We start from the raw sequence: 12,137 nt of genomic DNA, 5'->3' as shown, positions 1-12,137 counted from the left end.
GGTAGACAGTCAGCATCTTCTTCCCAGGGTGGGAGTAACAAACACCAAAGGACATTTGTACAAAGTGAAGGGAGGAACAGTTAGGGGAGACATCAGAGGTAGGGTTTTTACAGTTGTGGATGCCTGGAATGTATTGCCAGGGGTGGAATGGAAACTGGAACATTAGGGGCATTTAAGAGACTCTTAAACAGGCACATGGATGAAAGAAAAAGAATGTTATGAGGTAGGGAGGGTTTGGTTTTTATTTTGGTAGGAATATATAGGTCGGCACAACATCGAGGCCGAAGGGACTGTGAGGTAATGTTCTATTTTCTAACTCACCATAAACACCACCATCTATTATTTAAAGATGCATTAGGGAGCATTTCTGATTGTTCATTTTTAACTAATATGTGGTTGCAATAAACTAATTGAAACGACCAGGAATATCCTTGCGAAATGTGCATGAGGTGTAGACGCATCAATAAATAGATGGCTGCAGTAGAATTTTTCATGGGTAATTACAGCAATGTTTTTAAGATGCAGAAGTTGGGGAAGAGAAAGTGGGAAATTTTAATATGTAGCTTTTGCCAGTGTTTGAATAATCTTTCACAAAAGAAATGCCCTGCTTCAGAGTCAGGGCTTCAGAGACTTGTTACTCCTCAAGATTTGTATCAGGTTATCTTACAAAAAAAACCTATGTTCTTCTTTTAGTTGCTGGAAGGGAATTATGCGCTCTATTGTTCCTACACTCTGGGATTTCCAAATGACTTCCAAAACATTCTGCTGGTTATCATGGTAAGAATTAAAGACTGCATTTGTGTTCAGGAAGAAAAAAAAGTGTGATGTAATTTAAGCAATTGACCGATGCACAACACTTATCCCAGTAGCAAATTGTTTAATAGAAATCATTTCAAAAGTGCAGTCACATCTGAAGTGTGCTTTATTCTATATCAGGCTTCTTACTTTTGGCGATCATTTAATCACCAGAGCATAATATAGACTGACCATTCCCATAAGGAGTATTACTGTACTTGTGATTAGTGAAATTCTCAATGTAACTAAATTATCTTAGCTGGGAACAGGAAAATTAAATTAAAATTGCATTAGCTTTGTGCTGAAGCCAGTGTTGTTGCTTTTGTAAGGATATTAATCCTTTGCAAAGACCAAGACCTTTGTAGGTTGGTCCTCTTCATCAATAAAATTCCCCATTCTCACCTGTCACAATTGAGAAGCAAAAACTGGACATGATGAAAATCAGGTTCTGGGGTAAACCTCTGCCTTTGTCTTTGAGAATGACGCAGAAAGTTTACATTTAAAAATTAAATTATTTGAAGATTGGAGGTGAGAAAAGATGCACGTGTGCAGATTGATTGTCCACCACCACCCTGAACATTCACTGCCTTGACCACCAGTGCTATGTCCACAGACTGCACTGCTGGTCTTCTCTAACAGAACTTTGCAGTTTCTTTCCCGCTACCCCCACCCACCACCACCATAACAGGGCTTCAGGAACACCTCCATCCATGCAGCTTTTCCCCAAGTTGTACACCATCCACACTTGGAAGTGTATCACCAATCCTTCTTTGTCACTGTCAACTACAACCCTTCAGGACAATTGGGGAAGTGGTGTCTTACCTATAAAATAAGTCAATTTAAAGAAGTGCAATTTTCACTGGAAGGAAACACCTATTAAAGTCAGTTTAGAAAGTGGAAACTGTCCTTCGGATATGATCGATGCATTGTTTGAAAAGACTTTAAATATTTGTCCCTTTGAGCCTCTAAATGAAATGGCCCTAAGGCTTGCGATGTTTCGGTCTGTTTTTGTTGAGACTTCGGTCTGAGGAAAAGAAATGTCACTCTCTGAAACGTGAGCAAAATGCATTGCAATGACGCGAGGGGAGCGCATGGAGAATGCTGGTTCTATCAGAGCCAAGCCCTGCAATTCAGAGAAAGCAGGTTGCAGGCAGTGTTCAGTGACCAATAGCAGGGTGTGAGATCAAAAGGTTAAAATGGTGAAAGGGTTATGAAGGGCTCTGAGCTTTCTTTAGTAATCCCTTGCTGATGGTGTGAATTGCTCTAGTGTTTGACAACCAGGGTTCCCCGGAACCCCAGGGTTCTGCAAGAGGTCACTAGGGGTTCCGTGAGAAACAGTGATAAATAAATATCTAATGTATTTTTTAGTGATTTTTGTTTAATTTTATATTCGTGATTTTACTATACACGGATGGCATATTGTTGGAAAATCCTTGATTATTATAATAAAGGCTTGAACCTTTTATATAATTTAAAATGAAAATCTCAATGTGAGATCTCATAAATGAGCAGTATGATTTTTTTTTTGCACTGCCAATAAATTTGACAAAAAAGGGGTCTTTTTTTTCCCCCTTAAACAAGTTATCCAAAAAAATTATAATGTTTACCACATGAACTACGATTTTAAAAATATATAAAAGAGATAGATATTAATAATGGTATATAATAATTTTTATGCAGGGGTTCCCTGAGACATGAAAACTATTTCAAGGACTCCACAAGGGTAAAAAGGTTGAGAAACGCTGCTCTACACTGATGCACGAGTATTTCTATAGTTAATTGAAGCAAAAAATAATGAACAGGAGATGGACACACAAGTGGTGCTTTATCCAGTATTCCTTTAACAGCAGAAAAAAAATGCATGGACATGTAATATTGCTCTATGTGCTTTTTTAGTCTGGAGAACTCACCAAATTTAAATGTGTATAATTTCAAGACTTGTAAGAACCATTAGATTGCAAGGAACGACTTTGCATTACAAAAATCTATTCCTTTCAGTTGTAACTGGAAGCATCCGCATTTAACAGATAGTGAAGAGTTGTGTGGGTGTCCATGAGCTAAACAGTAATGCCTTTGTTCTGCTGTTTCCCAGGAGTTGCAATATAGGGAAATGCATATGCATTCTGCTATACAAACCCTATTCAATGCTGAATGTGGGGCCCAAGAGATCATTCAAATTCAGGGCAAGGGACACAGAGTCTGAGGCAGCTTGTGCTTGGAGTGCATGTGCATTAGCTTTTTGGTTCCAGGGTTGGAGACCTTCCTTTTGAGTCCTTCTTCACTATTCTGGTCTTCATTATCATTGCTCAATTGCCGTAGTTTTATAATGGTAACTTAACTTGGTGCTTTTGTATTGAAAACAGTGTTTCAAAGAGCCTTTTGTAGATACAGTAAGGGTGCATTTGGTTAAGCCCACAATGTAACTGTCAACTTGAGATTGTTGTGGCTTGATCGGCTGGTGGGGAACTGTTGTGGCTTTCCTTGTGAATACTATTGCTGATAAAGGCATTTTATTGAAACAAAGGAATGGGATTCTATCAATGATTCTTACCAAGAGATGATGTAAAGACATTGGTCATGGGGAAGAAAAAAAAGGGGAATTGAAGTGAGCTAATTCCTTTGAGATTTTTCAAATTACCAGCAGAAATCATGGGCTGAGAAGAAAATGAACTTTAAAAAAAAATGCAGTGATATTAATTCTGTTGGAACCTCAACTTTTTGGTGGGAAGATTGATAACAATTTCCTATAGATACAATTTTCTCTAAAGATAGTTAAATAATCTAGTTTATACGGTTACTCTTGCACACATAAAGGATTTGAACAGATGTTTTGCTGAACACTTGGGTGCATGTTGAGTGCTGTATAACCAACTGACTGGAGTGACCTTCTCATAAACTAGAATTGATGTACAACATTGATTTATCCTTTTTTTTAATTTTATTTTCTCCCCTCCATGATAAATTGGTCAAAAATAGAAATTATAGTGGGGGATAGAAAAAATAGACAGCAGTCAAGACCAGAGGACATCTGTTTAAGGTGAGTGAATAAATGTTTGGGGTAGATGTCAGAGGTAGGGTTTTTTTTTGAGTAGTGTGTACCAGGAATGCATTGCCTGGGGTAGCAAGTGAACCTGATACATTAGAGGAACATTTAGCAGATGGCACATGGATGTAATGGGGGTTATGGACTATGCAAGAGAGAAGAGAGAGAGATTGATTGTACTGTAGGTTTATATAGGTCGGTACAACATTGTGAACCAAGGGCTTCATACTGCATTGTTCTGTGTTCTTTCTGTTTGGAGAGAGCCATTCTATTTTTGAACTGAATGCAAGGATGCTCTTCTCAGCATTTTCGGGGTGAGACTATTCTGTCCCTTTTCTGCAAACATGGGCACTTTCTAATGAACTTCTTATACCCCAAGTCAGTTTTTTTAAAGACCAGAGGGTTATTTTACAAACAGCATTGAACTGTGTACGAATGTGCATTTTCAAAGTCCACATATATCTGTGATGCATGTTCTGAGCCCAAAGGATCCCAAAACCCAGCAGCAATTGACATTCACCAAGACAAGTGGCTTTTAAAACAAAAGTTATTTTTAATCAACTTCAAACATGAAAATAGAGTCAAACGTTAACTTAACTCTATACTTAACTAACCCAAATTAACCCCCTTCTAATTCTAAGCGCACATGTATGTAATGTGTGTGTAAATTCAAGAAGAGTTCTTTGGTTCACAATTCAATCTCACTTCTTCCAAGTTCTCTGGTTGCAGGCAATCACCATACTGTGCACAGAATTTAACATGTATAAAGTTCACCAGGCTTTGGTGCTCAGAAGGTAAATGGTTACCGCTCAGGAAGGTTCTTGTAGGGTTTGCAGAGAGATGTTTGTTCCTCCAGGATTTCCACAACTGAGGTACCACCACCTGTCACCTCAGGGTCTCACTGATGAAACTTGCCCCATCAGGGTCTTCTAGATGGTAGCCTCTTTCTTCAAGCTACCAGAGAGTTCCATTCCTTCCTCTATTTCAAGAGAAACATCAGACAGATAGCACTTCCAGCCATCTACTGCTCTGGAACTTGCTTTCATCAGTTTCAAACAGTTTTCCCTGGATTGCACTTTTCAGTTACTTGTCAGTGTCCCACACACTGACTGTTTGAGCTGTTAACTCAACTCTCCTTTCTAACTCCAACTCCAAAGAGAGCATGTGACTCATGTCTTGCAAAACCCCCACCTTCTCCAGCAAACAGGAGTTCCTTCTGCTCCCATCTGTTGTTATCTTAGGTAAACAATCCAGGACTGACCTTTCTATAAATACTTTTGCAGAAAGGGTACAATAGACAACATGACTCCAGCAAGACAATGGTCAAGAATTTTATGACCAAAGTTCAATTTTAACACCTACTTGTGAAAGGTGGCTTACATTCTCCAGAGATCCTGCAAAGTGAATTCTTCAGTCTTTCAAATAAGATCTGTTTTAAAATGTGTGAATGTATGTGACCTACTCTAAATCTTATAAATTCTCCCCAAATATTAATATTGTTACATGCAGTAAAAACTCACTCTTTTTCAGCTTTCTGCAACATTGACCATTCCTTTTTGGCAATGGTTTTTGACCAGATTTGGCAAGAAAACTGCTGTGTATGTTGGCATCTCGGTAAGTACAAGCAATGTGGTGTGGGCTTGTGATAAATCTTTTTCCTTCTGACTGGGGCATATAAACATTGTTGACAACCAGATAAAACCTTCCTCATGCCCAGCCTGTACAGTCAGATATCCATTGCCTGGCTCCAGCATATCAACTCCGATTTTAATTTTCTTCAGACTGTCCCAGAAAATTATTGCTATCACATCTTGGAAAAGAGTTACCTGCTGCATCTGTGATTTACCTATGGAACTGCATTATTTTTGTGAACAGATGCTGCAACAAGATGTTGAAAAGGAATGTCTTTGCTTCTTGTCTAATGTACAAATCTCCAATTGCCCAACCTTAATGTTCGTCAAAATATCAATAAAAGGGGCAGGCTATATCTTGTTTTCATTCAAGATAAATAACAATACAGGTCAAAACTTTAATATTTGCAGTCAATAGTCTTCAATTCTGTCACCAATTTGAGGTTTCCTATGTGAAGATGTTGAATTCTGTGTGTCCCCTTTTCAAATATTATTGGATCTCTCTTGCTTATTTTGCAGTTGCCTCATGGCCTAATAATGACCAGACACTAAAGTTGAGCAATCTAAACTGCAGAGCTGCTCATTTTCACTGAAGTTTATATCCTCAACCTTTGCCTTCTCAATCACTGGATTGGTGTTTCACTCTTTCCCTTTTGAATTCTGGAAATGATCCAAGACAATTTTTTTTTCTTATCAGATTGTGAAAGAGTCCATTGCATCCTGATTCAATGCGCAATTGTTCAGTTTAGTTTGACCCCAGATAACCATCCTAGTTTCCCACTTGCTGGTAACATTGCTATTCAGTTCAACCAATGTTATATGACAGGCTGAGTACAAGAGGAAATCAAGGCCATCGTGTCTCACTTATCAATACTAAAGGGGACCGTGAACAAGCGGAACCGTTGTTTTTGGATCTCTGCTCCAAGACTGCAACCTCGGTTAAGTTTTATTGTATTGTCTCAGCCTCCAATGGAATTCTAATGAGTGCATCTTTGCTCAACCCTTTTGCAGTCTGCAGTCCCATTTCTTATCCTGAACGTTCTGGTGAAGGAGAACCTAATTGTGGCATATGTTGTGTCATTTGCCTCTGGAATGAGTGTGGCTGCTGCTTTCCTGTTGCCATGGTAAGTGAGATTGACTCGGTAATGCCCAACTGTTGCTCCTGGCTTTGTAGTTCTGCTCAAGCAAGCATCTGGTGAAACAAACCACTGAGCTTTTTTTCCCTGTGGGCCCAAGAAGTAAACCCACCCCCCCCCCAGTGGAAATGAACCCACCCACCCCCCAGTGGAAGGGCACCCACCCCCACCCCCCAGTGGAAGGGCACCCACCCACCCCCCAGTGGAAGGGCACCCACCCACCCCCCAGTGGAAGGGCACCCCCCTCCCACAGTGGAAGTGCACCCACCCACCCCCCAGTGGAAGTGCACCCACCCTCCCCCCAGTGGAAGTGCACACACCCTCCCCCCAGTGGAAGTGCAAAACCAGTGGAAGTACACCCACCCCCCAGTGGAAGGGCACCCACCCCCAGTGGAAGGGCACTGGCACCCACCCCCCAGTGGAAGGGCACCCACCCCCAGTGGAAGGGCACTGGCACCCACCCCCCAGTGGAAGGGCACCCACCCACCCCCCAGTGGAAGGGCACCCACCCACCCCCCCAGTGGAAGGGCACCCACCCACCCCCCCAGTGGAAGGGCACCCACCCCCCACCCCCCAGTGGAAGGGCACCCACCCCCACCCCCTCAGTGGAAGTGCACCCACCCCCCCAGTGGAAGTGCACCCACCCCCCCCCAGTGGAAGTGCACCCCCCCTGTGGAAGTGCACCCACCCCCACCCCCCCCCCCAGTGGAAGTGCCCCCACCCCCCAGTGGAAGTGCACCCCCCCTGTGGAAGTGCACCCACCCCCACCCCACCCCCAGTGGAAGTGCACCCACCCTCCCCCCAGTGGAAGTGCACCCACCCTCCCCCCAGTGGAAGTGCACCCACCCTCCCCCCAGTGGAAGTGCAAAACCAGTGGAAGTGCACCCACCCTCCCCCCAGTGGAAGTGCACCCCCCCCCCCCAGTGAAAGGGTACCCACCCACCCCCCCAGTGGAAGGGCACCCACCCCCCCCCAGTGGAAGGGCACCCACCCCCCCCCCAGTGGAAGGGCACCCACCCACCCCCCAGTGGAAGTGCACCCACCCCCCCAGTGGAAGTGCACCCACCCCCCCAGTGGAAGTGCACCCACCCCCCCAGTGGAAGTGCACCCACCCCCCCAGTGGAAGTGCACCCACCCCCGTGGAAGTGCACCCCCCCCCCCGTGGAAGTGCACCCACCCCTCAGTGGAAGTGCACCCACCCCCACCCCCCCAGTGGAAGTGCACCCCCCCTCCCACAGTGGAAGTGCACCCACCCACCCCCCAGTGGAAGTGCACCCACCCCCACCCCCCCAGTGGAAGTGCACACCCCCCCCCCCCCCGTGGAAGTGCACCCACCCAGTGGAGCGAACAAATTACATTATATCAAGTGGTGTGTTATTATTTATTAACTTGCCTACCTTCGATCGCTTGATGCCTTGAAAACACGGGTTTCATTGAAAAACGGTGGTTCCTCCCTCTCCTGGGCAAGAATCATGAGTGTATTAGCCATTATGGCTATTGTCCCCTTAAGATTCTGCTCAAAGTTTATGGGGCCCCCTTCCCTGTGAAGCAGTCTAGTTAGTTTCTTCTATATTTCTCTCCTACTGACTACATTAAAAAAAATATTAATTTAGCCCATGGTCCCCTTTACTGTGGCACTCCCCCCCCCCCCCAGAATAAAAAGGTTGGGGGGAACGAGCATGTCCCCATTGAGAACGGCTGGACTGTACATGACCCTTGATCAAACTTTCTGTCAGAATCACAGACTTTATTCCACATTCAGTGAGGACTTTTTGACCACGAAACAAAGAAAAACTGAATTTGATCTGTCAAAATATTTAGCATTTCACTAATATTCTGGCTGAGTAATTGATATTTCCTTCTAATTTTAATATTCAGAAGATTATAATGTTGCCTAATTCATCTAACTGCCCCGTCCCCCAACCAATTCTCACTGTTCCTCTTTCCTGGCCTCTTCTCCCTATCCAATTAACACCTTCTCTCTTTTGGCTATTTATTTATTCAGGCACCTGCCTGTTTTTTTTACTCTTCACTTGAGGAAAGACTCGGGCCCAAACTGTCGAAAATGTATTTTTACCTCCTACGGACACTGCGTGACCTGCTGAGTTCCTCCTGCATTTATGTGGTTTTTTTTACTGCAATCACGGCGTCTGTAGACTTTTGTGTTTCACTTGATCAATCAAGTAAAAGGAATAATAATTTTGATGCCTTGATTGGAAAGGTTATGATATAATGCTGATTTTTTTAAAAAAAAACTATAATTAAGACCAGTGGTTTCACTCACTAAATATTTCTTCTGTTAATTCCCTATTTGCACTCTTAACAGGTCAATGTTACCTGATGTAGTCGATGATTTCAGACTGAAGAACCCAGAGTCCATGGGACATGAAGCAATCTTTTACTCCTTCTACGTCTTCTTCACCAAGTTTGCATCTGGAGTGTCCCTCGGCGTCTCCACACTGAGCCTCGAGTGTGTAACTCCCATTTACTTTCACAATTAGAATATGATCTCAGCAGGGGAAACTAGCTGAGTTGAATAAATGAGCCCTTGGAAATGTATATTCTGCCAGTTTAGCTTGCACCCCAGATTGAAAACAATAGACAAATATTAACTTGTCAGAACCCTCTTGAATATACACAGTGTCATTTTCTCCCCTTTTCCCTCCTCCCTTCCCACCCCCCTCCCCACCCACTCAACGTTCAACATGTCATCACATAATGAAAATAAACAAGAAATTTGTGTCATCTACTTTTACATACTGGGTCAGTTCATTTCGCCTTCTTCTCCTTCTGTCGTTTTAGGGGGTGGAGGTCCACGGTAGGACTTTTCTGTTGTGTTCCATATACAGTTCCCAAATTTGTTCGAATACTGTGATGTTATTTCTTAAATTATATGTTATTTTTTCCAATGGAATACATTTATTAATTTCTATGTACCATTGCTGTATTCTCAGGCTATCTTCTGATTTCCAGGTTGACCTAATACATTTTTTTTGCTACAGCTAAGGCTATCATAATAAATCTTTTTTGTGCTCCCTCCAAATCGAGTCCAAGTTCTTTACTTCTTATATTACTTAGAAGAAAGATCTCTGGATTTTTTGGTATGTTGCTTTTTGTGATTTTATTTAATACCTGATTTAGATCTTCCCAAAACTTTTCCACTTTCTCACATGCCCAAATTGTTCCCGTTTCCTTCTTACAGTGAAAACATCTATCTGATACTGTTTGGTCCCATTTATTTAACTTTTGGGGTGTGGTGTATAGCCTGTGTAACCAGTTATATTGTATCATGCGTAACCTCGTGTTTATTGTATTTCTCATAGTTCCGGAGCATAGCTTTTCCCATATTTCATTCTTTATCTTTATGTTTAGATCTTGTTCCATTTTTGTTTGGGTTTACAGCTTGTTTCCTTATTCTCTTTCTCTTGCAGTATGATGTACATGTTATAAATCTTTTAATTATCATTGTGTCTGTAATCACATATTCAAAATTGCTTCCTTCTGGTAACCTCAGCCTGCTTCCCAATTTGTCCTTCAAGTAGGTTTTCAGTTGGTGGTATGCAAACATTGTACCGTGAGTTATACCATATTTGTCCTTCATTTGTTCAAAAGATAATAATTTATTTCCCAAAAAACAATTTTCTATTCTTTTGATCCCTTTTCTCTCCCATTCTCTAAAGAAAAGGTTATCTATTGTGATTTTGCGTCAATATTATTAATTTTGGTAGTTGATAATTTGTTTTATTCCTTTCTACGTGAATCTTCTTCCAAAGTTGAGGAGATGGTGCAGTACTGGTGAATTCCTATGTTGCACCAGCTTTTCATCCCACTTGTATAGTATATATTCAGGTACCATCTCCCCTATTTTATCTAGCTCTAATCTGGTCCAATCTGGTTTTTCCCTTGTTTGATAAAAATCTGATAGGTATCTTAATTGTGCTGCTCTACAATAATTCTTAAAATTTGGTAGCTCTAAGCCCCCTTGTTTGTACCATTCTGTTAATTTATCTAGCACTATCCTCGGTTTCCCCCCTTTGCATCAGAATTTCCTTATTTTCTTTAGCTCCTTGAAGAATTTCTCTGTTAGGTAAATTGGTAACGATTGGAATAGGTATTGTATCCTTGAGAAGATATTCATTTTAATCCAATTTACCCTTCCTATCAGTGTTAGTGGTAAATCTTTCCAATGTTCTAAGTCATCTTGTAATTTCTTCATTAATGGCTGATAATTTAGTTTGTATAGATGGCATAGATTATTATCTAGTTGAATACCTAGGTATCGGATTGCTTGTGTTTGCCATCTAAATGGTGATTCTTTCTTAAACTTTGTGAAATTTGCATTATTCATTGGCATTGCTTCACTTTTATTTGCATTGATCTTGTACCCTGATACTTCTCCATATTCTTTCCAATTTCTTATGTATTCTTTTATTGATATTTCTGGTTCTGTTAAGTATGCTATGACGTCATCTGCAAATAGACTGATTTTATATTCCTTCTCTTATTTTTATCCCTCTTATTTTATTTTCTGTTCTTATCAGTTCTGCCAGTGGTTCTATAGCTAATGCAAACAGTGAGGGAGATAGTAGACATCCCTGCCTAGTTGACCTGCTTAATTTAAATTGGTTTGATATATATCCATTTACTGTCACCTTCGCCAATGGTCCCTTATATAATGCTTTAATCCAATTTATATATTTCTCTGGTAGGTTGAACCTCTGTAGTACTTTGAATAAATAATTCCATTCTACTCTGTCAAAGGCTTTCTCTGCATCTAAGGCAACCGCCACTGTTGGTGTCTTGTTTCCTTGTACTGCATGGATTAAGTTAATGAATTTACAGATATTGTCCGTTGTTCATCTTAATAAATCCAGTTTGATCTAGTTTTACTATTTTTGGTACACAGTCGGCCAATCTGTTTGCTAATAGTTTAGCTATTATCTTATAATCTGTGTTAAGTAGAGATATTAGTCTATACGATGCTGGTGTTAGTGTATCTTTCTCCGTCTTTGGTATTACTGTTTTCCCCTGCAACCGCTGCAATCGTGTCTACCTGTCCCGCATCGGACTTGTCAGCCACAAACGAGCCTGCAGCTGACGTGGACTTTTTACCCCCTCCATAAATCTTCGTCCGCGAAGCCAAGCCAAAGTATTATTGCATGAATCTGGCATGTTTTGTGTTTCTTCAATCTGGTTCATTACTTCCAGGAGAGGAGGAATTAATAAGTCTTTAAATGTTTTATAGAATTCTATTGGGAGTCCATTCTATCCCGGCATTTTATTGTTCGGTAGTTTTTTAAATATATCCTGTATTTCCTCTATTTCAAATGATTTTATTAATTTATTTTGCTCCTCTTCTTGCAATTTCGGTAGTTCAATTTTCGCTAGAAATTCATCTATTTTGTCTCTTTCCCTTCGTTCTCAGTTCGATGTAGTTGCTCATAGAATTCTTTGAAGTTTTCATTGATCTCCGTTGAGTTATATGTAATTTGTTTGTCCTTTTTCCTTGATGCCAATACCGTTCTTTTAGTT

General features: G+C 41.2%; 1 protein-coding gene across 2 annotated transcripts in view; it reads left to right on the top strand.

Annotated features, from left to right (window-relative positions):
- Positions 1 to 12,137, top strand: part of LOC138741449 (sodium-dependent lysophosphatidylcholine symporter 1-like) — a 67,693-nt gene that overhangs the window by 52,358 nt on the left and 3,198 nt on the right. For both annotated transcript variants that reach the window (XM_069895567.1, XM_069895568.1), the window contains exons 9-12: positions 694 to 777; positions 5,369 to 5,452; positions 6,481 to 6,593; positions 8,932 to 9,075. In XM_069895567.1, coding sequence (XP_069751668.1) covers positions 694 to 777; positions 5,369 to 5,452; positions 6,481 to 6,593; positions 8,932 to 9,075 — 425 coding nt within the window. The remainder of the gene's footprint in view (positions 1 to 693; positions 778 to 5,368; positions 5,453 to 6,480; positions 6,594 to 8,931; positions 9,076 to 12,137) is intronic.

This window comes from Narcine bancroftii, chromosome 8 (genome assembly GCF_036971445.1).
Source record: "Narcine bancroftii isolate sNarBan1 chromosome 8, sNarBan1.hap1, whole genome shotgun sequence".
NCBI classification, from domain to species: domain Eukaryota; kingdom Metazoa; phylum Chordata; class Chondrichthyes; order Torpediniformes; family Narcinidae; genus Narcine; species Narcine bancroftii.
This window is presented reverse-complemented; position numbering and strand designations above follow the sequence as displayed.